General features: G+C 49.5%; 1 protein-coding gene across 2 annotated transcripts; it reads left to right on the top strand.

Moving 5' to 3' along the window:
• The first annotated feature begins 1921 nt into the window (after nt 1–1921).
• SLC7A2 (solute carrier family 7 member 2) lies at nt 1922–25511 on the top strand. 2 transcript variants are annotated; one of them, XM_044681516.1, is made up of 11 exons: nt 1922–2306; nt 2607–2762; nt 3720–3885; nt 4823–4956; nt 5576–5798; nt 9001–9140; nt 13473–13575; nt 14353–14528; nt 16318–16484; nt 17892–18000; nt 22903–25511. In XM_044681516.1, the coding sequence occupies exons 1-11, from the start codon at nt 1931–1933 to the stop codon at nt 23037–23039; spliced, it is 1887 nt and encodes a 628-aa protein (XP_044537451.1). In that variant the 5' UTR covers nt 1922–1930; the 3' UTR covers nt 23040–25511. The 2 variants fall into 2 exon arrangements, with proteins under 2 accessions (XP_044537451.1, XP_044537450.1); XM_044681515.1 differs by lacking the exon at nt 9001–9140 and adding an exon at nt 9404–9540 and having other exon boundaries at nt 1931–2306.
• Nucleotides 25512–26980: the final 1469 nt, after the last annotated feature.

Below are 26980 nucleotides of genomic sequence, written 5' to 3'. Positions count from 1 at the left end.
AGAAAACGAAGCAGGGCGCAGCTCCCCCGAGGAGACGGCTCGGCCCACTTCGGGATCCCGCCTTGGCCTTAGCTCTCGGGGGTCTTGGTGAGCGTTTCCTAATGCCTTGCTCTCACTGAATGGCACCGTGCCCATGAGAGGCCGTGGCCCTGCCTTCCCTGGGTAGGAGCGGGCATCAGGGCGCCCGTGCATGGCGGCCTCGCTATGGCGAGAGCATGCGTGGGGGCTGCCTAGCAGGGCCCGGCTGTCACCATGCTCGGTCCTGGGCACGGGGGGGCGGGGGGGGGGGGGGGGGGGGGGGATATCTGCCCCTAACCGGGAGTCCCACGCGTGTTACGGCCGAGATCTTCCCGGCGTTCTCTCCCTCCCTCTCGACTATCCTCCGTCGTGCCCTCTGCCGTGGGCACACCTAGAGAGGGCAGCCGAGGGCCTCCCCCACCTCTCGCCTCCCTTTGTTTCCTGGCGGCACGTCATCCCATGGGGGGGCGGTTGGAGTGGCACTTGGGGCTTCTGCCCTCCAACGGGCTACCTTGCCATCCCACCGACGTCCCACGTCCCTATCGAAGGAGGAGAGGGGAAGGGCAGAGGCTACTTCCCCAGGAGGACGGGGCCCTGGGGGCCATTCTAGACAGGCAGAGGGAGTTCTGTGAGGTAGAAATGGAAGCCCAGGGACGATCCCTCCCTGCAGGACACAGTAAAAACAATTGTCGATCCGAATGCCAGGGAGTGCCGTGGCGGGCACACGCGGCCCACCAGCCCGCCTCGTTCATCTTCCTTTGCTCCCCACGTCTGTGCTTCCACTGGATGAAGCATCGTCGCTGTGAGAGAAGCGAATGTGCCTTTGGTGACGTTACTGCAAATCAAGAGATTCAGGCGTCATCCGAAGTGAGACCTGCTGTCGGGTCTTGGCCTCCATCCATCCATCCATTGAGTGCCCACTTCAGTTCATTGGCAGGGGAGCGACTTTAATTCTGCCTGATGCCCACAGACCCAGGCCCAGGGAGACCTCCCTGGACGGAGACCAGGGCTTGTTTCCTAAGCTCACCCGCTGCTCCCTCCAGGGCAGCTCATTTCTCCAAAAGAAGAGCTCAGATGTGCTCTCTTTGGGAATAGGTCTCCCCCTTCTGTAAATGGATGTCAGAAGGGAGAGAGAGAGGGAGAGAGAGAGTGTGTGTGTGTGTGTGAGTGTCAGTGTATGTGGGCTGAGACTCTTCTCGCTCTCCCCTCATGCCAAGTAGACACTATAGAGACTTCGAGGGGGCGTCACCCCTCCCCTGGGTGACCCGCACGGTTGTGCCATCCCCCTCTGCACAGATTCTGTTCTTGCAGCCGCTTTTCTTGTGGGGGCACAGGAGGCAGGGAGCGGCTCCCAGGGATGTCCCTGCCGGCTTCCTGGGGTAGTTCACGTCCTTGTAAAAAGGTGGCCTTCCTACCACGGACACTTAGCCCCCAGCCTAGCATAGAAGCATCTGGGCAGAGGACTTGAGTTTGGATGCAGCCGTAGGCATTTCCCAGCTCTGTGCAGCTGGGCAGGTCGCTGCCCCTCTGCCTTCCTCGGTTTCCCCAAATGTAAAATGAGAACAGTAGCACCTGTCTCCCAGGGGTGTTGTGGCTGTTTATAGATCAATGTGCCCGGATAACCCCAGCCCCGAGCATGGCGCTCCAGCCGTGGCACAGGGCTCTCCCCTCCTGGTTCCTGGAAGCTGCCCCCTCTTCACTGGCCCTGGGTGGGTGGGGAAAGATTATGTGAAAAGACTTGAGGAAGGTGGCTAGAACATGGGCCTGGAGGGTCCTTGCTGCCCGCCGTGGGCTCCCCAAACCTCCCTGTGCCCCTCCTTTTGCCGCCCCTTCAGGCGAGCCTCGGCCAGCGCTTGGGGGTGTTAAAGCTGCCTGGGGCCTTTGCTCTTCCCCACAGATCACCACCTACAAGATGATTCCCTGTGGCGCCATGCTGACCTTTGTCCGATGCCTGATTCGGAGGAAAGTGGTCAACTTGGACAGCGTGGAAGATTCCAAACTGTGCCGCTGCCTGACCACGGTGGACCTGATCGCTCTCGGGGTGGGGAGCACCCTGGGAGCGGGGGTCTACGTTCTGGCCGGGGAGGTGGCCAAGTCCAGCTCGGGGCCCAGCATCGTCTTGTCCTTCCTGATCGCGGCTCTGGCCTCGGTGATGGCCGGGCTGTGCTACGCAGAGTTCGGGGCCCGGGTCCCCAAGACGGGCTCTGCCTACTTGTACACTTACGTGACTGTGGGCGAGCTGTGGGCCTTCATCACGGGCTGGAACCTGCTCTTGTCTTACGTCATAGGTACGTTTGGGAACCGAACCCGAGTCCCCCTCTAAGACTGTGTGGGCCTTCTGTGCGCCCGGCCCCGTGTCGCTCCCATTCCGCTGTGGGTGCACCCCAGCCCGTCCTGCCCCTTCTGCGGCCCTCTCCGCCGGCCGGAGCCCTGGGAGGGCGGGAAGGGCCGTGCGCGGCTAGTGCCCGTGCGCCACAGGGCCCGGGTGCCCTTCCAGGTCCCGCGCCGCCCCGGCCCGCCCGCTTCTCTCCAGAAATGACCGCAGACGCTAATGCTCTGTCCCTGCTCTCCCAACTGTTTGTGTGAAGGAACCTCCAGCGTGGCCAAGGCGTGGAGCAGCACCTTTGACGAGCTGCTCAACAAGCGGATCGGACATTTCTTCCAGGAGCACCTCAGCATGAATTCCCCGGGGCTCGCAGAGTACCCCGACTTCTTCGCCGTGTGTCTCGTCCTCCTCCTGTCGGGTAAAGTATCGGATTTTCTGTCAGTTGCTCACGCCCTTATTCTAAGCACCCGCCGTGTGTGCCACGCACTGGGGAAACCGAGGCCACGGGGGCACCCAGCGAGGGCTGCTTGTTGAGCTCAGCCTCGGGGGAAACTGGGAATTCTGAGACAGAGATGAAGGAGGAGGAGATCGCGGGAACGAGGGCACGGCCAGAGGCACCTGAAGCAGAAGAGGGCTCGGCTCGTGGAAGGGGCTGTAGGAAGGCCAGTCTGGTCATGCCATAGAAGGCAAGGAAATGTGTATAAAAAGGCAGGTTGGAGTTCAGGAGAGGGCTTTGAATGCCAGAGGTAATGGGGAGCCATGGAAAGTTACAGCTCAAACCTTTGGGTGACTCCAGATGTCTGAATATTTGAATCCTCGTTCTCTTTTCATCAGCTCTCTGGGACCTGCTGGCATTGCGTATTTTGAGATGGGGCTCTTTGCCCTTCCGTTTTCCTTGCTATTCCCCAGAGATGGAAGGCATCAGGGACCAGGAGCCAATGTGGGCAGAGCTTAGAATGCCTCACCTTTTGCTCACCATGGTCCTATGTGTTCCACTGCACGTGGACGAGTCCTCTCTAAGGTCGGCGGCCATCTCCTCTCCCTGGGTGCAGGTGCCATGGAAAGAGCTCTGGCCTCAGGCTGCAAGAAGCCTCTGTCCTGCTTTCCTCGTGTGACTGTGGGCAAGTCACGTCCCTGCCTTGGGGGCCCTCTGGGGCCTCCAGGAAAAGGAGGGGCTGGGCCAGACGGCCTCCGAGGCCCTTCCCAGCCTTGCCTGGGATGCCGATGGGGACCGTGCCGGCAGGGGGACGTGGCCTTCTCGGTGGCCGTGGCCGTAGGCCGCCCTCCCGGGCACGTGCCTTTCCCCAGAGCCGTGCCCTGCCTGCCAGGCCGCCTTCCCCCGGCGTGAGCTCCGTGTCCATCCGTCTTTCCACAGGCCTCTTATCGTTTGGAGTCAAAGAGTCAGCCTGGGTGAATAAAATCTTCACCATGGTGAACATCCTGGTTATTATCTTCGTGATCATTGCGGGGTTTGTGAAGGGCAACATTGAGAACTGGAGGATCAGCGAGGACTTCCTCAGAAATCTCTCCATCAGCAACAGGTAAGCAGACCGGTGGCGGCTCCCTTGGTCCTGTGAGGGGACTTCCCCCGGGCTGCGGGGAAGGAGCCCCGCCTTAGGAGACTCAGGACCGATGGGCAGACCCCACCCCTGGCACTCGGTGCCGGGGTGGCCTTGGGCCGGTCACTTCCCTTCCCGCGGCCTCCGTCTCCCTGCTGTCCGAGGAAAGCTTCGGAGGTCTTCTGCTTCTCCGGGTCCTGCTAACTGTCCTCGGCCACCCTTCTGCCCCTTCTTCCTTTAGGCTTCCACCTCTCCATGTCCCCAGAAGGGGTATTAGCCCCGCTACTCTCCCCTCCCCCGTAAGAATGAAGTGGAGAGTCCCTCCCGGCTCGGGGTCCCTGCTCTGTCCCATGATCCGTCACCGCTCCAGATGTACACCTCCAGCCTCGTCCTGCCTGGGTCCAAGCTTCCCCGGGGGCCCCATCCAGCCGCGGCAGCAATGCCGACGTCTCGCTTTGGGGAGGGGGGTCCCCTGTTTTAAACAGAGCCAGACTGCTGAGGAGCACCACCCCTCCCTCCCCAGCCATTTAGGGGAAAGCAAATGGGGAGCCGTCATCTCCAGGAAACCAAGGGGAGCTTCCGGGAGGAGGTGGCCTTCGAGGTGGGCTCTAAAGGAGGAGGAGGAGGAATTCAGTGGGCCAAGGAAGAGCAAGGAAGTCATTTCAGGCCTCCACAAGACCTGGCAGAGTCCAGAGAATGTAGGGAATATTCCAGGGTCGGAGGATGATAGAGCGCGTGGGGGGCCGGTGATAATAACGCCTCGGCTCCGCAAGCCGCAGCGCAGAGCGTCGGGGTGAGCGCTGTGAATGGGGGGTCCCAAGGAGCGGCCCCGAGCCTGCTTCTTGGCTAGCCGTGGCCCTGGCAGTCCCCCGTCTGGGAGGAGAGCCGCACTTCAGAGGCGCTCCTCTCCCGTCCCCAGAGAGCCGCTCATCAACAACGAGACCACCGTCTACGGAGTGGGCGGCTTCCTGCCCTTCGGCATCTCGGGGACCCTCGCCGGAGCCGCCACTTGCTTCTACGCCTTCGTGGGCTTCGACTGCATCGCGACCACCGGTAAGAGCCCTGCGTGTGCCGGAGGGGGGGGAGGGGCCTCTGCCTCCCGGGGCCATTCGCAGACAGATTCCACTGGGCCGGGCCGGCCGCCCTCCCCTGCCCTCTGCACCCTCAGGGGGCCTGGCTGGGCGCCCTCCCCTGCCCTCTGCACCCTCAGGGGCCCGGGCCGGGCCGCCCTCCCCTGCCCTCTGCACCCTCAGGGGCCCAGGCCGGGCCGCCCTCCCCTGCCCTCTCCACCCTCAGGGGGCCTGCCCGGGCCCCTCTCCCCTGCCCTCTGCACCCTCAGGGGGCCTGGCTGGGCGCCCTCCCCTGCCCTCTGCACCCTCAGGGGGCCTGGCTGGGCGCCCTCCCCTGCCCTCTCCACCCTCAGGGGCCCAGGCTGGGCCGCCCTCCCCTGCCCTCTGCACCCTCAGGGGGCCTGGCTGGGCGCCCTCCCCTGCCCTCTGCACCCTCAGGGGGCCTGCCCAGGCCGCCCTCCCCTGCCCTCTGCACCCTCAGGGGGCCCGGGCTGGGCCGCCCTCCCCTGCCCTCTCCACCCTCAGGGGGCCGGGCCAGGCAGAGCCGGGCAGGGGGTCCTGGCTCCCTCCGAGCGCCCTGACCTTCCTGTCCGCTTCCTCAGGGGAGGAGGTCCAGAACCCCCAGCGGGCCATCCCCATCGGCATCGTCACGTCCCTGCTCGTGTGCTTCATGGCCTACTTCGGCGTCTCGGCCGCCCTGACGCTCATGATGCCCTACTACCTGCTGGACCAGAGCAGCCCCCTCCCCGTAGCCTTCGACTACGTCGGCTGGGGGCCCGCCAAGTACGTGGTGGCCGTGGGCTCGCTCTGTGCTCTGTCCACAAGGTAGGTGCTTTGGGGGCCCACCCAGCGGGACTCGAGGATGCCCAGTCCTTCTATCCCCTCATCCCGTTAGGGGCGCAGTGAGAGCCGGGGTCCCCCTCATGTGAGCCTGTAAGGAGGCCGCCGCGGTCGCCATACATGCCCGCCATGGCCGGGCTGCTCCGACAGGGAGTGAGTCCCCCTCACCAGACGGGTCCAGCACGGGGCTTCTCCTCTGGAGAGGCTTCCAGGCAGGGCTTGCTCTAGAGGCTCCCTTCGTGGTAGCCAGTCTGCCCCATACCATGCCGGTGGCACCCAATCTGGGAGAGCTCGGGATTCCCATAAGGAACAGCTGAGGGAGGTTCGGCCCTGTGACCCACCCGGGAGAGGGCGGTTGGGGGGCGGGAAAGGGTGTCGCCTCCTTAAAGAATCCTGGAGCGCCTGGCACAGACCCTGAAACTCGGGCATGGAGCCCCTGTGAGGGGAGCACTGATGGTGGCATCCCTGGCTGCCCAGTGGGGAGCAGGGGGGGCCCAGGCACAGGGGTGTTCAGGACACAGCCGTGAGAAGAGCTGCAGCCAGCTTTGGGGTCGCCCACGGTCTTTGCCATAATTTTTCTTTTGGCACCCAGTGAATCAACAAGGATTTGGGGTCCAGGTTGGATGGGGGGGTGGTAACCCATTCCCATCAGCTACACCTGAAAAGTAATGTTGCCCAAAGACAAATCATCTCCTTTTTTTACTGATAGAGATGCAGGATAGTTAGTGGCAGCGAGGTGGTACGATGGATGGAGTGCCAGCCCTGGAGTCAGAAGGACCTGAGTTCAAATCCAGCCTCAGACACTTGCTAGCTGTGTGACCCTGGGCAGGTCACTTAACCCTACTTGCCTCAGTTTCCTTATCTGTAAAGTGATCTGGAGAAGGAAATGGCAAACCACTCTAGTATCTTTGCCAAGAAAACCCCAAATGGGATCATGACAAGTTGGACACAACTAAGCAATAATAACAGGAACACTGCTTGGGCTTGGAAGGGAAGACCCAGGTTCAAATTCCACCTCAGACACCGGATGCCATTGGACAGGCCACAGAGTGTTCTCTTGCTTTCCCAATCACAAAGGCCTCTGGATTTAATTAATTGGTCAGTAATTGGGGGTTAATTGCTTTGTCAATATAGCAAATTGGTTTCGGGTAAAGACCAATCATCCTCCACTTTGAGAAGGTGGGGAGAAACTTGAGCAACTCCCTGGGAAGCTCTAGAACACCTGGGGAAGTCCAAGAAGATTTCGGTTCTCGGGGCTCGGTGGTGTCCCAACCCCCAGAACCTGCCCCCTTAGTCCGACCTTCCCTTGAAGGCTCTGCCAATTTTCCGAATATCTCCTGATATCATTCTAACTCATGGTGGGGTTTTTCAGTATCAGTGTAGCACAGCAGCCTTGGCCTGCTTTATCCTGAAAACAGGAGTATTTGGGGAAAGGATGGAGCTTGAGTGGGAACCCTTCAATGGCCAGACGAGAGAGAAGGGAGAGCAGGACAGACTCTCAAACAGGGTGGAGGCAGCCCTGTGGGCCTTCCCCCAATCTCCCTCCTCCTCACCGATCCGGTTCTCGGGCTTCCAAGACTGTACATAGAAAGCAAAGGATGTGCCCTTTATCAAAGGGAGCCCTTGGTAGGCACAGACGCTGCCCAAGCCTTGGAGCTTTGGGGAATGACACGCCCAGGGCCTTCTCTCTCCGTTTAAAATTTAATCCAGTTCTTGAAAGACTGAAATCGAAGGAACCCATCTTGTCATCATCGTTAAAAATAGTGTTGAAAGATAAAAGCAATCACTTGCTAAAGCATTCTCTCTAAACCATTTAATTTAATGTTTAAATTTAAGTTTTCTCCCTTTAAATCAGGGGTCCTTTTTTCTTTTTTAACATTTTAATACTTATTTTTACCTAATCGGTTCCTTTTGTAATTTGCACAAAACAAAAGGGGATCCATGGCCCCGAAAAGGTTTTTAGTCTTTTTTAACCTGCTTTAAATTGGGCTACACTTCCCATGTTTAGGGGGGTGAGGAAAACTGTGCTTATGGTAAATCAGGGATTCGCGCATTTGGAAGAGCTTATTTGATTCAATATCTTCCCCTTTTCCCAGAACCACCACTGAGCCGCGCAGCTGCCCAAGTCAGGTGGGCAGAGGCTTCCCAGCTTCTGCTCATTATGGAAATGATGACGAGAATCACTTTGCACATTTCTGCCTTGCTCTCTTGCTTGCTCCTCAGACTCCTGCTCCCTGGGCTGAGCAAAGGGCCAGGCAGATGAGAATCGAACGATCCTTGAGTCGGGTCTAGAAGGCACTTCAGAGGTCTTCTGCTTAGGCCAACCCCTTGATTTTACAGAGGGGGAAATTGAGGCCCATGGAGGTCAAGTGCCTTGCCCAGAGTAACACAAAGTAGACAGTGACAAAACTGGCATTTGGCACCATGTCCTACTGTACACATAGCTTCAGAAGAAGGAAAACAAAGGAGAGGTGGCTGTAGACTAGCTCACTGAGCCCATGAAAGGCAATAGGGTTCTTTGGAGAAAGTCAAGAGATGTGGGTTTGAATCTAGCTTGGACCATTCCTCAAGCAAGTCCTTTCTTGGCTCAAGGCTGCCTCAGTTTCCTCCTGCTAAATGAGGAGGATAAGACTTAGATGGTCTCTGAAGTCCCTTCCAACTTGATCTAGGAGTGAATTAAATTCCCTGGGCCTCAGTTCCCTCATCTTTAAAATTTGGGACTTAGACTGGCCCAGGCTCCAAATTCTTTTCTAGCCCTAAACTTGGAGGATTATGAGAGCCAAGCTCCCTCCCATCCCTCAAACAACTGGTTAGACTTTAACTGGTTGGATATGCCATCTGTGAAGACAGGGAGAACATTTGAGAATGATAACCAGCCTCCTTGCTTGCTGCCTTTGAAATGACATAATTGGTGGTTTCTTGGGCACGGGCTAGACATTGGCTCAACAGACTTGCCTTACTAACCACTGAAGCTACCGTGGGGACAGCAAACCCGTGAAAAAATCTTTTGAAACCTTATGCTCTCGTTGGCAGTAGAGCTGCCAGTGGTGACCCAATTGGTCCTCTGAACGCATCCCCACTGTACTGTACCCTGGGATCTCAATCAGTGAGAAGAGGGGGGCAGCAAGGCTGGACTCTCCCTCTGTGATATGATCTTGCTTGGTTTGTATGTTTGCTTTCCATCCAGTCTCCTTGGATCGATTTTCCCAATGCCACGGGTAATCTATGCTATGGCGGAAGACGGTTTGCTTTTCCATTGGTTAGCTAAAGTCAATTCCAAAACGAAGACCCCACTCATTGCTACTTTGTTGGCTGGTGCCATGGCAGGTGAGACCCAGTTGACTTTTGTATGGAGAGGGGAGTCTTTGACCAAGGACGTGGGGGACAAATAAAATACAGATGTGTTCTCTTTGGCCTGCCTTGCTCCTGCCAGAAAGAAAGGTGACGATCATATACGGTTGTATGTTCCTCTATAATCATGATGTTTTGTTCAGGTTCTCTCGTCCTCCTCGAGCCCACCCGCGTGGGCGCCATCCCTGTTTCTACCCTACAATGACTTGTTCCTTGAATTCTGCATTTTTCTATTGTAGTCTTCTCGGCTCTATGTTTCCTTTGCCCCGAATTCTCTTTGCCATGGCACGGGACGGTTTACTGTTTAGATTTCTTGGCCGATTGAGCAACAGGCAATCGCCAGTTGCCGCCACATTGACAGCAGGGGTCATCTCTGGTAAGCCTCACAAGTCCAGGTTTCTTCAGCCTTCATCGCGAGCGCCACCATGCATGGACCTTCTCGAGAGGGCGCATGCTTTTGCTATGCATGTAAGGGAGGAGAATTTCTGACAAATAAACGAGCTGGGCGTGGACAGTGGGGATCCCCCGCAACAGGAAATCTTGGTGGCGGTGTACTTGGCATCCATAAATGGCTCTTAGCTTTCGAATTTTTTTTCCCCGCTCGTTCAGCCTATTAACAGAAAGTGACTGACATGGTGAGTCTTTCTGGATACCAAGTATTAGATCAAAAGTGATCTGAAGAAATTGATTCCCTGGAATTGTTTGCCCGATTGATTCTCTGCAATTTAATCCAAAGCTGATTGTTTAATTGTCTACAGATTAAGCAGAAAAAAAATGCTTTGTGGTTTTCCAATGATAGTGTAAAATTAACTCAGCCTTGGCTAACACTGCCCTGCCTACCCACCCAAAAACTGGTCCTCATCACCGTAAAACATGTTGGTTTCATGATGACATTTAGTTCTCTCAGAAACTCCATGGGCCTTGGCCTTCCCTTCCCATTGCTTTAGTTGGCTTCCCTGGGAATGGTTACTAGGCAGACTCCCATTTAGAAGATGGAAGCTCCCACCCTGGGAAAATCATCCAACGCATTCCAGACCTCCCCACCCCAAAGCAGGCTCTTTGATGGGAGCCCTCTGAGCAGCCCATCCAGAAGGGTGGCCCTCAGGCCACCGGGGAGGTCTGGGCACCGAGGAGTTAAGAAAGGGCGTGTGCATCCGCAGAATGCTGGAGGCAGGCAAGAGAGGAGAGGAGAGCCACGTGGCGACAGTGAGTCACCTTCTGGGCCCTCTGCCATGCTGATCTGTTAGCAGAGGGTCCAGCTGCCAGAGGCAGCTTCTGCAAAGATGTGTGTAAACACACATTCACACACGCACAGATTCCTCCCTTCAGCCGGACTCCTCACAAGCCATCATTCGGACATTTCCAGCAGATACATCCCACACCAGCGTGCTGTGGGGGAGACACTGGCAGACGATGGCAGGTCCTGGGGCTTGGAGGTGGAAGGGACCCACCTTTTGAGACATAGAGGGCTCTAGGAACATGATTTTCCTCTCTATTTCTTCAGAGCACAGACAGTCTGCTCGAAAACGTTTCCTTTTCCCGTGATGAATTTGATTCTAGAATCCTAAGGCTGGGAGGGGCCTTAGGGACCATCAAGTCTCATCTTGCAGAGGAGGAAACAGGCTGAGACAGGTGCAGTGAGCATGGGCTTCTCACTAGAGTTGGGCCGCAGAGGAGGCCATACGGGAGAGGATCAATGACTTTCCTGAGCTCATGTGGGGATGATCACCCAAAATACACTGGTGGATAGAGCTAGGAGTCCATGGGCAGATTTCTCAGAGCATGGCAGGTCCAGGAGGCGGGGGCTGGCCGATACTTCTGAGCTCCCACCTGGGAGCCTGATCGTAAATAAAGAAAAGAAATGAGTGGGGCTTGCTACATCTGGAGGCAGAAGGAAAGAACGGATTGTTTCCCAGAAATATATTTGCCTGTGAAGACTTACATAGGGAGTCAGGGTCAGGTTCATGATCCCAATGTCATTTTGTTTTTAGGCATGTTAAAAGTCTGGCACGATAAACTCAGAGCAGCTATGGCATTTCAGAGAGCTTAACTGGGAAACTGTTGAGGGCAGCTGGGTGGCTCAGTGGATTGAGAGCCAGGCCTAGAGATGGCCTCAGACACTTCTTAGCTGTGTGACCCTGGGCAGGTCCCTCAACCCCCACTGCCTGGCCCTGAACTGGTCTTCTGCCTTGGAACCAATGCACAGTAGTGATTCTAAGACAAAAAGGAAGGGCTTCAAAACGAAAGCCAAGGTAATTGTTTACATTCTAGGCTACCCAGGGCAGAGCTAGAGCTGGCATTTTTCGAGAAAGTTTCTGTGTGTGCCGGATGGTTTAAAAAAAACCCGACACGAACCCAAGATAGGATTTCCCCAACCCGGAGCCTGCTCCCCACCCCTCTTTTTCTAGGCCCACTGAAAAGATTTTTTTTAAACTAAAGGAAGATCACCTTTATGCAATGATGTTGTTTGTAGAGGATGCTTTGGATGCCAATTTTTTTGCAAATCTGTTGGGGCAAGAGTGAAGTTCAGAACCATCAGGCCCCAAGCATATTTCTCCCAATTCTCTATTGCCTGCGTCAGGTCCAGCCCATCCATGTGACCCTTCCCCTGGATATTCGATGCAGGGTCAGTTTTTGTCTTGAACGTGACTACTATGGTGGTCCAAGGAAGAAGACAGTCCCCCTTTTTGCAAGGGCCACCAGGTGTGGACATTTTCCCAGGAATGACTTTGGGCCAAGGATTTGCAGGCTAAGTTGCCCATTACCGGGCTTGAACTATCTTTTTTAAGGGACTTTCTCAGCATAGTCTTTGGAGAATTTGAGGAGCCAGCTCCTACTCTGTGCCCATCTGCTGAATGTGCCAATCTCTGTGCCCTAAGACAGGGAGGGAAGAACCAGGATCAAAGGCTTCAGAAAACTGCCTTGAGTAGCTAGTGTAGACAGAACTACTCTCTGTGCTCCCAAAACATCCCAAGGAAAGATGAGAGACTCAGAACTGGCGACCTTGTTCTTTGGCCTTTGAATCTGATTCTTAAAGGAACATCCTATTAAAATTAAATTTTGCTTTTGGATTTATAAACAGACACTTTTGACCATTTGAAAACTGGCCAAGTTCTCCTTGTCTCCACATACAACTTGCCTCTTCACCCTTTGATGGGAGAAGAACAGACATTTGCTCCAATATGGTGGGATCGCTGTTCCCCTTGTTGACTGGCTTGTGAAGATGGTGCTAAAGGAATGATAGACTCAAGTCTCCTGTCCAAGTGATCTTGGACAAATTCCTGCATGGATCGATGTCTTTATTTCCCTCCTTCATAAAATGAGGATAAACTACCTGTCTTGCCCCACCCACCCTGCCTACCTGTCCTATAGGATAGATGAGTTCATGGTGTAACTCAAATTAGATCTTGGCAAAAAGGAACCCAAGATATCTCCAGGTCAGCAGGCTGGTAATGTGCCCCCAAAACTGGGGGCTCAGAGGGCAGCTAGGTAGCTCAGTGGATCGAGTCAGGCCTAGAGACGGGAGGTCCGAGGTTCAAATCCAGCCTCAGACACTTCCCAGCTGTGTGACCCTGGGCAAGTCACTTGACCCCCATTGTCCACCCTTACCACTCTTCCACCTAGGAGCCAATACACAGAAGTTAAGGGTTTAAAAAAAATTTTTTTTAAACTGGGGTCTCAGGCTGAAGGTGGACAGTTAGATCTCCCAAAACATGACTAGAGGTTGGTGGGAAACTGGAAATGAAACTCTGAATACTCTTAGCTAACTCTGAGGAGCAAGTCCAAGACACTGAATATTCCCAACATCCTTCAACCAGGTTTTCTTTTTACCTCTTGGGTGGTTACTCCTTGTGGGAACCTGGGCAAGCCCCCTCATCTCCACAAGCCATAGTATCTCTAAATGAAGGGTTTTGGATTTGATGGTCTCTAGGACAACCTTTCAGCTCTAGAATTAAGTCCTTTTTGTGACTGTGGGTAAGGCATATCCATCTCTACAAGATGATGGGCTTGGGCCATCCTTGGGTCCGTAGTCAAAAGCATTTATTCCTCTGCCCTCTAATTCCTCTTCTGTAGACTTAAGTAAGTTTGACCAGTGGTCCCTCCCATCTCTAGCATCCTATGGTTCTTTTGTTTGCAGAGTTAGACACACACACACACACACACACACACACACACACACTCAGCTACTACAAAACTAACAATCTTGGTTAACAGTTGTTGCTAAAGCCATAATCTTGGGGCTTATGGAGTTATACTCCAAATGATTCATTGCATTTATTTGTCTTGCTCTCCTCTCTCTCTGGACAGCGGTCATGGCATTCCTCTTTGATTTGAAGGCTCTGGTGGACATGATGTCTATTGGGACCCTCCTGGCCTATTCTCTCGTAGCAGCTTGTGTCCTTATCCTCAGGTGAGCTCCTCATTCCTGTACCTCACCCCAGGTCTTCGTTACCCCGTCATCATTGTCCTGGTGAAGGTTCTATGCAGGGATCTCTTGCTGAGAATTTCCAGGCTAGATTAGCTTGAATGTGCAGAACCCATATCTTACAGTGGGTAGTGGGTTCAAGGCCCACATTGTGCCCTTCAGGACTCCAGATGATATGATGGGAAAATTGCTGGACCAAGTGGCAAGACCTGAGTTTGAGTCTTGTCCCTGAGGTGTACTGCCGTGTGACTTGTCCTCAGGCTTTGAATGGTGGAGACTCTAAAAGCTCAGGTCACAGAATCTGCCCTAGAAGCTCTCTCTCATCTCTGGCATTTCTCCTCCCCTTAGAGTCACTGATGGGTTAGTTAGATGGCAAGTGCTAGAACTTGGTCCTCCAGGTCTGATGTATCCACCATTGCGACAATACAAGGATACTAAATCGCTGGGACCCAGGGCAAGTTGAGTCTAATCGGCGTTTACCGTGGCTCCCTGAATCTAGGGAAGGGGTCCAGGAGTCCAGATCTGGCACCCGGTGACCCAGCAGGGGTGCTAGTAAGGGCCCCAGGAGAGGCCTTCGGTGGGGTGTTGGCAGGGGTCAGGGGGAAGATAGGGGTTGCTAATGCTTGGCCTCAGATCATAGGATCCCAGTTCTTGAATGAAAAAGGATCAGGTTACAGTGACTTGCCCAAGGTCCTACAGGTGGCCTGTGACAGAGGGAAGATTCACATTGGGGTAGTGATACCAGTCTGTCTTTGGGAGCAGGTACCAGCCCAGCATGACTCACCAGAAGACGAAATGCTCCCCAGAGAAGGAAGCCTTGACCTCTGGTTCAGCCACAGACACGAAAGGCAACAGCAGCCAGCAGGTCCTCTTCAAGCCCTCGGCATTGCCCACACAGCGATCATCTTCTCTTGTCAACTTTTTGGTGGTACTGCTGGGTGAGTCCTCTTCCCCAGAGTTAGGAAGACCCACACCCCGACATAACTAGCCATCTCCACAAGTCACTGGTGCCGAGATGGCAGGAAGCTCCTTTGAGAGAGTGGGGCTGCCCATTACACCCTGCGATGGTGCCGTCAGTGGCCTTACCCTACTTACGGCACTGCCCACAGAGGAGAGACATGACCTAAAAGGGCCAAAGTCTCCCCTGCCCCAGGATCTCACACAGACCCTCCTCTCATCTCTGGCATTTCTCCTTCCCTTAGAGTCACCAATGGGTTGGATAGCAAAGACTAGAACTTGGCCTTCCAGGTCCAACGTATCCAGTATTGAAAGGATACAAGGATACTGAGTTGTTGGGAGCCAGGGCAAGGGGTCCAGGAGCTCAGATCTGGGTCTTGGGGCACCTAGTAAACTGGCAGGATTGCCAGTAAGGGCCCCAGGGGTGGTCTTTGTTGGGGGTGGGCGGGAGTAGGGAGGAGTTGCTAAAGAAAGAATTTGAGTCACTGTGTAGGGCGGCCATCCTTGTGTATTTTCCCCTGAAAGAGGACTGGATTTGTTTGGAATTAAACGATCTAGATTTAAATTCCTGCTCTGCATTGGATTGTAATCAGGGGGATATTGAACAAGTCACCATTCTCTGGTCTCCTATTCCACTTGGACCACATGGCTGACCCCTAAGATGTCCTATGTTGTTGTTCAATCAGGTCCAACTCTCCATGACCCTGTGGCTCACACTCTCTGAGGTTTTCTTGGCAAAGATATTTGAATGGTTCTCCATTTCCTTCTCTAGTGAATTAAGGCAAACAGAGGTGAAGTGTGTTGCCGCCCAGAGTCACACAGCTACTAAGTGTACAAGGCTGGAGTTGAACTCCGGTCTTCCTAACAGTAGGCCCAACCCTACCCAATGAGCCACTTAGCTGCCTCCTTAGAAGACCTAAATGTGGACTCCTACAACCTTATGTCCTGCATGAGGTTCAGACCAAAGGATTCCAAAGTTATTCATTCCTTTGAATTCCTGAGCACAAATCTTCCTCAGCAAGAGATTTAATCCTGGGAAGTGATCAGATGTGTGGTCATCCACAGGGGAGAAACAAGATGGATGAAAAGCACCTCTCAAAAAACTTTTTGTTTTACTTGCATATTTCCCAAACTATAACATGCTGCTTGACCAATGAAGGAGTAGTGGGAATGTTGGCATTGAGAAGGCAGCAGAGTAGGCAGGACTGCACTTGGGAAGTTGCCCAACTGCGCCTCAGAAAAATTCAAAGTAAAAGTAATTTAAGGGACAACAGAAATTTCTAGCTTCCATTAATGAAATTTGCCTTTTCCCCATTTTTTAAATGAAAAAAAAATCAGTGATTTTAGTCTACGTAGTAAACTCCTTCTGTGGGAACTTGGCTACCAGTACAGATGAAAGTCTTAAATCTCCCAAACACTAGCACATTGGACTTGGAGTCAGGAGTTCTGGATGGGAATTGTGTCTCAGATACGACATCTGGGTGGCCTTGAGCCAAGCCATTTCACCACCGGACTTCTCTGCAAAACGACAGGGTTAGCGTTGATAACAGCTGTGCCAAGATCCCTTCCAGCTCTAAATCTAGAGAGGCAGGACTTGAACAGAGGTCTTCCTGAGTCTGAGGCTGGCACGAGTGTCCGACTGCATCCCTGGACAGTGACCAAGCGGCTATATTGGGAAACTGGCCCTTTCTATGAAAGTGAGTCCCTTTCCCTGGGCAGCTGGTTGGTCTAAGCTGTAATCCTTCCTTTCTCCCTGGGCCTCGGGTGAAGCATTGCTGATTCTCGGCTTCAGCATCCTGATGACCTACGGCCTTAACGCCATCTCTGCCAAGGAAACATGGAGCCTCGCCCTCCTCGCTGTGCTCGTCTTCTTCTTCATCAGCTTCATCTTTATCATCTGGAGGCAACCTCAGAATAAGCAGAAAGTGGCCTTCATGGTAAGTGCTCAAAGCCCGCATCTTGGGGGAGCTGGACAAAGGGATAAGGGCCCCCAGCTTGGGAACGCTCAGAATCCAAGCATGGCCGACCACCGAGGAGGCCTAAGGTGGGCCCCGGGGCCTCCTCTCCCAGCTCCTTCCCACTTCAGACGAATGCTACCGACTTTTCTTGTTTGTGCTCTCAAGAAGAATATCCAGTCCCTGAGGGTGCAGACCGTTCTTCATTTCTATTTTTGCCTCCGTGGTATGGAGCCCAGGGCCCCGCAGAAGCACATTCTTTAGCCTATGCTGCTGAGCATAGAAGGGAACCGAATTAAGCCCATACCCTGGAGCTGTGATGGGCAGAAGAGTAGACCAGTCAGTCAGTTAGTTAAGCCTCTTCTACGTGCCAGACACTAAGAACTGAGAATACAAAGAAAGCCAAGGAACAGTCCCTGGCCTCCAGGAACCCCCAGTCTGACAGCATGTAAACTGATCTGTACAGACGGGCTTTGTGGAATCTAAATAGGAAATAATCAATCCAAGGAAGAGCCTGGAATTTAGGAAGGGCCAGGCTGTCTCAAAGAGCACGTATCTCCCCTCAGCGGCCTCTCGGTCTCATTCCATTCTTTTTCTGAACGGAAGGTTCTGTGCCAGTCTCCTTTTTTATTCTATGTATTTCTTTGCTCTTTAGATGTAATCCCAAATGATTATACCATTTCATAGCTCCACCAGCAGTGTGTCTGTCTTCCCACAACCCCACCAACATTGACTATCGCCATTTGGAGTCATGTTTGCCAATTCATGGGTGTGAGCTGAAGCCTCAGGGTGGTTTTGATTTGTGTTTCTTTACTATTAGTGATTTGGAGCATTTTTTCCCCAGAAGTGCCCATTTTTAACAGAATAGTAACTGTGACCGTGTATCTGTTCTGTGGAGCCTCTTCTGAATCTCAGTATGCTTATGAAGTTTGGCTGCCTCGAATATTCTTGCTGGCCTTTCTCTGGTTTGGCCCCATAGGTCTCCCTTTCTCCTTGGACTTTTTAATATTTTTTTGGGTGGAAGAGTATGCAAGTTACAGATGGAGAGCATGATGAAGGTCGCCTGGGGCACACTTGGGCTCCTGGTCAAGGTCATTCTGACTAAGGCAGACTTCCCAGGATTCCCTGGATGCACAGGGTTGGCTCCTGGGACCTGGAATTCTGGGTCTGTTGGTGGCATGGGAGCAGCAGATAAAGGGGAAAGGGATGGAGGCTAGAGCTCTGGAGACCCTTGGAACCACATATGCTAGGGAAGAGAAAGTGCTTTGGGGTCGCTTTTGGGCAGGAAATTTCCTTCCTACATGGGATTGGCTTCTTAAGCAATGAAGCCTTGATGAAAGCCAGGATCTTTCCTGAGTGCAGGACTTGTGTCTACCTGTCTGTCCTTAGGTTCCCCTGCTGCCATTTTTGCCTGCATTCAGCATCCTGGTGAATGTTTACCTCATGATGCAGTTGAATGCCCAAACGTGGATCCGATTCAGCATCTGGATGGCTGTAGGTAGGTACCGCTCAGCCAGTGGCAGAGCCCCACGGTCACTGCCCCACTCCCACCCCCCAGGACTTCTGCAGAATGTGTACAGTGCCTTTGGGACTCCTTGGTTATTGACTGGTTCAGAGAGGCCCCATGGGCTAATGGAAGACCCACAGCATAGAGGAGCTCTCCCCACCATCCTCCCTTCCACACTTCTTGGCTTAATCGACATGAGCCAGCAGTATTACCCATACCAATCTATTGGTCCTATTGTGTTATTCAGTCATGTCTGACTCTCCGTGATCCTATTTGGTAGAGACACTGGAGTGATTTGCCATTGCCTTCTCCAGCTCATTTTCCGAATGAGGAAATTGAGGCAAGCAGAGGGTTTAAACCCTAACTTTTTGTCTTATAGTAACAACTCTAAGACAGAGCAGCAAGGGCTAAGCAAATGGGGTTAAGTGATTTGCTAGTTACATAAGTAGGACTGTACATAAGTGTCTGAGGCTAGATTTGAACTCAGGTGCTCCTGGCTTCAGGTCTGGCTACCTAAATGCCACTGAGGCTGATTCTTTAAACACTAGGCCTGTCTGCCTCTCATGATGAAAGCATTTACAAATCTTTTTTGTGTCATTATTTTATTTTCTTTTTTCCCCAATTATGTGTAAAAAGTGTTTTTAATATTTTATTTTTAAAATATTTTTTCCATGTTACATAATTCATTTTCTTTCCCTCCTCTCTTCCCTTCCCCCTCTCCCAGAGCTGACAAGCAAAACTTGATACCCATTTCTATAGTATTCATTTTTGTGATAAAGTAATCTTTTAAAGCCAAAACTTTTATCATATGCCCATATAAACAAGTGATAAATCATGTTTTTATTTTACGTTTCTTCTCCCACAGTTCTTTCTCTCTATGTGGATAGCGTTCTTTCTCACAAGTCCCTCGGCATTGTACTGGATTGTTGCATTTTTACTAGTAGTAAAGTCCATTACATTGGATTGTTCCACAAAATTTCACTTTCTGTGTACAGTGTTCTCCTGGTTCTGCTCATTTCACTCTGCATCAGTTCATGGAGGTCTTTCATCATTCCTTACAGCACAATAGTATTCCATCACCATCAGATACCACAATTTGTTCAGCCATTCACCAATCAAGAGTCACCTTCTTATTTTCCAATTTTTTGCCACCACAAAGGGTGTGGCGATTAACTTTTTTTGTACAACCCTTTTTTATTATCTCTTTGGGGTACAAACCTAGTAGTGGTATTGCTGGAGCAAAGGGCATGCATTCTTTTAAAGCCTTTTGGGCATACTTCCAAATTGCCCTCCAGAATGGTTGGACCAATTCACAACTCCACCAGCAGTGTGTTAGTGTCCCAATTTTGCCACATCCCCTCCAACGTTTATTATTTTCCTTTACTATTATATTGGCCCATCTTCTAGGTGTGAGGTGGTACCTCAAAGTTATTTTAATTTGCATTTCTTTAATTATAAGAGATTTAGAATACTTTTTCATGTGCTTATTGATAGTTTTGATTTCTTTATCTGAAAAGTGCCTATTCATGTCCCTTGTCCATTTATCAATTGGGGAATGGCTTGATTTTTTTGTACAATTGATTTAGCTCCTTATAAATTTGAGAAATTAGACCTTTGTCAGAGATTTTTGTTATAAAGATTTTTTCCCAATTTGTTGCTTCCCTTCTGATTTTGGTTGCATTGGTTTTGTTTGTACAAAAACTTTTTAATTTAATGTATTCAAAATTATTCATTTTACATTTTGTAATATTCTCTATTTCTTGCTTGGTCTTAAATTCTTTCCTGTCTTATAGATCTGACAGATATACTATTCTATGTTCACCTAATTTACTTATAGTTTCCTTCTTTATATTTAAGTCATTTTGGGTAAATGCTTCTTAGTTAAAGTCCTAGCTTCTTTGCCCTCCAGAATATTATATTACAGGCCCTCCAATTCTTTAATGTAGAAGCTGATAAATCTTATATTATTCTGACTGTGGCAGCATGATATTTGAATTGTTTCTTTTTGGCCGCTTGTAATATTTTCTCCTTGATTTGAGATTTCTAGAATTTGACTATAATCTTCCTGGGAGTTATCTTTTTGGTAACTCTTTTAGGATATGATCTGTGGATTTTTTCTATTTCTGTTTTACCCTCTGGTACTAAAATACAGGGCAGTTTTCCTTGATAATTTCTTGAAAGAGGATTTCTAAGTTCTTTTTTTTTATCATGGTTTTCAGATAGTCCAATAATTCTTAGATTATCTCTCCTGGATTTATTTTTCAAGTCACTTGTTTTTCCAGTGCAATATTTCACATTTTATTCTATTTTTTCATTCTTTTGACTTTGATTATTTCTTAAAGTCCCATGGAAATATTAGCTTCCCTTTGCCCATGGTTTTCTTGAGAAAGCTTTTGTACCTCCTTTTCCATCTGGTCAACTTGTAAAGAGTTCTTTTCCTCAGTGAATTTTTGTACCTCTTTTTCCATATGGCCAATTCTGCCTTTTAAGAAGTTCTACTCTTAAGTGCATTTTTGTATATCTTTTTTCCATCTGGCCAATTATGCTTTTTTAAGGAGTTTTTCTTTTCATTGGATTTCTATGTCTCTTTTACCAATTATCTTAATCTATTTTTAAAGTATTAATTTCTTTAGTAATTTTTATGCCTCCTTTACCAAGCTGTTGACTCTTTTTTCATGATTTTCCTGTATCACTATCATTTCTTATCCTAGTTTTTCTTCTACCTCTCTTATTTGATTTTTTAAATTCATTTTGAGCTGCTCCCTTAATTCTTTTGGGGCTTGAGAGCAATTCATATTTTTCATGGAGGTTTTGGATGCAGCAGTATTGAATTTGTTGTCTTCTTCTGAGTTTATGTTTTGGTATTCTGTGTCACCAAAGTAACTTTCTATGTTGAGTTTCTTTTTTTGTTGTTTGATCATTTTCCTACCTTCTTCTTTTCTTTTAATTTAAAAAAACTAGCAATGAGGGCTCTGTACTTGTGGTAAAGGGAGCACTGTTCCAAGCTCCAGGTTCTTTGTACAGCTGCCTTCAAAGCTGGCTCTGGAGTTTTATGTTTTCAGTTCTTCCAAGGTAGTATGATCTAAGGAGAAACTACTCTCCTCCCTATGCTCTGATCTCTGAGTAACCAAAACCACTCTTTTCTGTCTTGGAACCATGACGAGAGTCCCCTTCTCCCTAGTAGCCACAAGTTCTGCTGTGTACTAGGGCTCCTCCTTACTTTGAGACCTGCCCCTAAGACTGTGACCTGGTTCTGCATAAGGGCAATTCATCCAAAGCTAGCAAAGGGACCTCTATAATCTTCTTTTGAGCAACTGTCTGATCCCCTCTTACTTTCTGTGGCTGAGTGCTCCAAAAGCCTTTGCTGCTGGTTCAGCTACACCCTAGGCCTATTGCCATGTTAGGGCTGGCTTTGGCATTCTGCTTTGCACTCCACTCCCACAGACCTTTTGTGCCAGCCTTGTAAATTGTTTTGGGCTGAACAATTATTTCACCCTTCTTTATGTAGTTTATGCTGCTACAGAATTCATTTTGAGACCTTATATCTTAGGTTTTTGGAGAGTAATTTGGTTAGAGATTAGGTATAGAGAGCCAGCCTCTCTATGGTAGGGGTCCTGAGTGGCATTTTGTGGCATAGGATTGTTAAGACAGGAAAAAGAAAATGAGAACAACTAGACTAGTGGTTAGCCCATGCTGATCTAAACTCTGTGGGCTTTGGAGTTTATTATGTACTGATTTCAAACAAAGAACACAAAGAAAGAGTCACAGCTGTGAAGGGGTTACAAATCATACACAATCCATTAAAGTCTAAAAAGTAGAGATATAGGTGCAAGGACAAGGGCCAAATTCCAACCACCAATTAGTAGGGGTTAATTCTGGGAGCAGAAATATATTTCATGGAGATGTTTACTAATTGCATTCTGCCTTGATTTACAGACCTGGTCAGATAAAGTCTGGCTTCAGTCTTATCTCTATCTTTGTCTGCGTCCAGCCTTGACTGTATTTTTTAGAGTTCAGGCTTCTTAATTATCAAGGAGAGAAATTTTTAACTCAGTAGTTGCTGGTCTGCTAAGGACTCAAAGCTTTTCAATAAGTCTATAATGTTTTTCCAATAAGAAAAGGTATGGATCATAAGAGGTGTCAAAAGAGGGGTCTCGGATTTTTATCTATTCTCTTATTGGCTTCCCACAATTAGGTGCATCTATGTACCTTCTCTACCATCTTGGCTCTGCCCTCAGTTACAGATCTTTACACCCTGAATAAATGGGATTTGGGGATGGGGTTGTTACTAAAGGCCCAGAGAAGAATTACAATGACTACATGAATTCAGCTGGCAAAAGAGGGAAACAAAAGAGTTGATACTGAGATTGGGATACAATAGAGTGATGACTGGAGTGGGGATAAAATCCCATATCTAATGTTTTTGTTTGTTTGTTTGTTTGTTTTAAACCCTTACCTTCTGTCTAGGAGTTAATACTGTGTATTGGCTCCAAGGCCGAAGAGTGGTAAGGGCTAGGCAATGGGGGTCAAGTGACTTGCCCAGGGTCACACAGCTGGGAAGTATCTGAGGCCAGATTTGAACCTAGGACCTCCCGTCTCTAGGCCTGACTCTCAATCCACTGAGCTACCCAGCTGCCCCCACCCATATCTAATGTTTAATAGCTGTATGACCTTGAAGAAATCCTAGTCCCTCCTTGGGCCTCAGTTTCCTCCTCTTTAAAATGAGGGTGTTGGAGGAGATGGTCCCTGAGGTCACTTCTAGCTCTGAAGTTTTGAGCAGATGAGAGCCAAGGAAAGTTTTTATTTCATGAGGGTCAACCTGCCCCTGTGGTTTGGGGGCTGTTCCAGCAGGGGCAAGAATCACTAACTGATGTCTTTTTTTCCTTCTCAAAGGTTTCCTGATTTACTTTTCTTATGGCATTAGACACAGTTTAGAAGGTAGCCGTAAGGAAGATGAAGGCATGTGTTCAGAGAACATGATTGAGAAAGCAGAAGAAAAAAGTCCTCTTGAGGCCAGCAGCCTGACATAGGGCAGGCCCATCATCCATCCTTCCCCTGGACCGGTCAAGCCAATGCTGATGCTGCCTATGAGCGCTCCACTGGGAAACACAGCTCCAGTGCAATGCTCCGTCTGTCTTTTGTTGGAAACCAGGACAGGATGTTTTTGCCAGTTTCCACCATCGTTGTCCTCAGTTTGCTGCTTTTCCCAGATATCCCTTCCCTGATGTTTGTGTCTCTGGGCTGAGCCCAGACAAGAGTAATGCTGTCTGGGGACCACCCACTTCCTTTAGGATTCTTACCTCTAAGGATGAGCCCAAAAATAAATGGGGGAAGGGAGACCAGAGTTGCACCTTGCACCTTTTGGTACATGGAAATTCTTGCTGTTGTTGTTTTGTATAATCCTGTTAGGATATTGTCAGTGTTAGCCTTTACTGAGCAGCCCTCCCAGAAATTGAAGGCTGAGTAGCAGGAGACCGTGTGTGTACCTGTCCAGGTATGTTCTTCTTGCATAGTCCCACTGTGCCTCTGATGATCTCTTTGGCCTTGTTCCTTTAGCTGACAAACTATTGGTATTCCCATCCATCCCTTCTAGTTCACATGGAAAGAGGGCTTTAGGGGAGCAGTAGAACAGGGACAAAGAAAGCGTCCTCTGTAGTTTTTTTTTATAAATGTCAATAGTGGATCCCTTAAGATGACCCTTCCCCCAGTAAAGAAATGTTTCTAATAAAATACTAAATATGAGCATTTGCTTCAGACTTGTCATACACTGTAGATATAACATTCCACAGCATTTATTAATTAGATAATTCAACAACCATTTTTAAGTACCTACTACTGTTATGGTGGGAAGAACACTGGATTTGGTGTCTAAGGACCTGCCTTCCAGTTCTGGTTCTGCTGCTTCTTAGCTGTAAGACCTTAGACAAGTCCTTTGCTATCTCTGGGCTCCTTCCATAAGCTGAGGGGGTTGGACTCAGTAGCTGAGGAATCTCCCAGCTCTACTCAGCAGTCAGTCATATCATCAGTGTCCCATCCCTGCCAGAGTAGAGAGAGTAAAATGGTGGGGAGGATCTTGAGCACACAGATTCATGAGAACTTCAAACACATCCATCAGCCGGCCTATCTTGGGGTCCTGAATGTCACATTTAGAATTGGAGGGAGCGCAGTGCTGAGTCTCAGACACCTGTTGGGGGTGGGCTGACCCCTAGAGTGTCCAAAGAACATTCAGGACTCTTCATTTCTACCTTCTTGGAATAACAATGAGGACAAAACAAAATGAGTCACAGGAAAAGGCACAGCTGCTCCTGAACTGTTCTGCTCTCCTTAGCTGAAAGCAGTTAAGTCCAGTTGGAGGGTGCATCTTGCCCTGTTTCTTTTGGAAACATTTTGAGGTATATTTCTTTTCTCTTCTCTCCCATTTTTTATTAAGTATTTCCATCTGTTTGGCTTTGTAAATCAGGGAGTTGTTTTAAATACCTACATGTCAATACTGGTAACAGCAACACTTCCTGTCTCCTACCAGGATAAGGGCACACACAGATGATGGGGGAGCGGTGCCTGCTTTAGGGGTTCGGTGATCTTCAAATGTGAGCCAAAATGAAATAAAAATGAGAGAGTCAGGCCCCAAATTAGCCACACCTAGTATCCAGACCCATTTCAAAGAGGGGTTTGTAGGCAGGAATTGGGGCTCAGTTTCTGCAGTGTGGGGACATTACTACTCACCAAGTTGATTCCTCTCTTGATGGAAGAAGAGATGTGCTTCTAGAGTCTTCACATTTAGAATTGGAGGGAGCGCAGTGCTGAGTCTCAGACACCTGTTGGGGGTGGGCTGACCCCTAGAGTGTCCAAAGAACATTCAGGACTCTTATTGGCCCAGGGAAAATGGCTCAGGAAAAGGAAGGCAACTTTAGCTTGCTGTTCCCATTCTGAGAAGTCCCATCTTGTTTCTTGATTCCTTAATTGGCCGGTGGAGAGGTAGGGGAAGCCATGAGCTTCTGTTGTTGAGTCACAGGCTACTAATCTATTTGGAAGGATGAGAACCCTGACTCGAATTTTAAACCCTAATTTAGGATCATAAGACTCAAACACTCAAGCTTATTGGGACCTTGGAGACCACCTAGTCCAATTTTATTTCACAAAGGAGGAAACTGAGGCCCCAAGAGGCAGAGGGTTTTGAGGCAGCTAGTGGAGAATTCTTTTAAAGGAACTTCCCTATGGAAGAAAAGGAACTGAGACTTAAGGCCTTCTCCCCCAACCTCCTCTTAAGAATTGTAGGAATGGGTTTAGCTAGCAGTAGACACCTCAAGCCAAGCCACTAGAGCCTTTTAAAAATAGGTTTTCTAATGAGGAATTGGATCGTTATCAGCAAACACAAACATTTCCAATGTGCTGAGGACAGAAAAGGGGGTTTCATGGGAAACTGAGAATCTCCTACGTGGTTTTTGTTTTGTTCTTTAAGTCTATATCATGTGTAACCAGATAGAATGAACACTGTCCTTCTCTAGTCCTTTCCACTAGAGTCCTTGTTTTTGTTTTGTTTTGTTTTGTTTTTAAATGGAGGTTTCCTTTCCGATGTCCCAAGATTATACATTTAGAGCCGAATGGGCCTGCCTTGCCAGACCTTCCTCCAGATGAGAGCAGTAGGGAGGTATGTATGCTTATACATACACACACTCCCAGGTGCCTATGTAGATACATGCAAACATTTACATATATACTTAGAAATAGTATAGTTGGGTTTATGGCAGAGTTTCAGGGAATGAGATTTGAAGATGGGTCAAAAATTTGATGTGATGTTCTCTCTATTAATAGATGTTTCTACAGGATGTTTAAGGTATTGAGCTATTTTGAAATCCAATTTTATAGTGTATATAAGATTTTTAATGGTGTTTTCCAAGAACAAGGTATTTATACATTTCTAGCATGAAATCAACCTCAGACCTGGAAACCCTTCTCTTTGTTGCGTGCCTTATTTGTCATCTCTGGTGGGGATTCTAGAGTGTTTGTATTGCTCCCTGTGTTGTGTTTTCAGAGGGTCGTATCCACACGTGTCTGGTCTCTAGCCATCACTTCTATCCTTGTGACACAGCGAATGGCCACTGGACACGCGAGCTATTAAATTGGTTTCATCAAAAGGCGATTGGCTTTCCAAGATGCTGGTCCCAGAAAAGAAAACGTATTCTGCTTGTCCCCACACCAGACCATCCACTCAAGGACCCTCCTTTTCTTTGCAATGCAAAGACCATTCATTCCAGGCAGGCGTTCCAGAGAACTTGAGTGGAACAAAAGGTTTTTTTAAAAAAATTCTTTCCTCCTATCCTGTTTTGTGAAAGAAAAATAAACATGTGGTTATAATTCTTCTGAGTCCAACTTGCCTTTTTTTGCCCTTGCCAAATACAGATTGGGGAATGATACTGTCAAAGGGTCCTCCCTCTATCCAGCCATCATATTTTGGACAGAGTACATTTTTCTAGACCAGAGATCACCTCTGAAGAATCGTAGGACCCAAACAAGCCAAGTCATTTATCCAAGGTCACACAGAAACAGGGAGCCCTTAGACCAAGAACTCAAGTTTCCTGATCCCTTCGTCTCCCGCTCATCCCATAGTAGAAGGAGCCTCAGGTACCCCACCCCTTCTACCTACTTACTCTTTGTGTGTCTTGGAGCAAGTAATTTCTCTAATTCGGGCCTTAGTTTCCACCTCTATAAGATGGTGAGCTATAGGGGTGTCCTCCCTTCCTCCCACCCCACTTGAGTGCCATCCCTTGAAACAATGAAAGAAAAAAAAAACACTCACTAAAAACTTAACAAAAACTGCTGGGAAAACTAGAAAGCAGTATGGCAAAGACTAGGCATGGACCAGTATCTCATACCATCCACCAGGATAAAGTAAAAATAGGTACTCAACCTAGAGATCAAGGGTGACACCATCAACTAATGAGAGGAACATGGAAAAGTTTACCCCTCTGAC

This window comes from Gracilinanus agilis, chromosome 6, assembly GCF_016433145.1.
Source record: "Gracilinanus agilis isolate LMUSP501 chromosome 6, AgileGrace, whole genome shotgun sequence".
NCBI classification, from domain to species: Eukaryota; Metazoa; Chordata; class Mammalia; order Didelphimorphia; family Didelphidae; genus Gracilinanus; species Gracilinanus agilis.
The sequence above is the reverse complement of the archived record's forward strand: the minus strand, read 5'-3'. Positions and strand labels throughout refer to the sequence as shown.

Coding starts and splice junctions, on each gene's coding strand:
- SLC7A2 (XM_044681516.1), top strand. CDS start 1,931: ATGATTCCCTGTGGCGCCATGCTGACCTTTGTCCGATGCCTGATTCGG. Junction 2,307..2,606: donor GCTCTTGTCTTACGTCATAG/GTACGTTTGGGA, acceptor GTTTGTGTGAAG/GAACCTCCAGCGTGGCCAAG. Junction 13,576..14,352: donor GCTTGTGTCCTTATCCTCAG/GTGAGCTCCTCA, acceptor CTTTGGGAGCAG/GTACCAGCCCAGCATGACTC.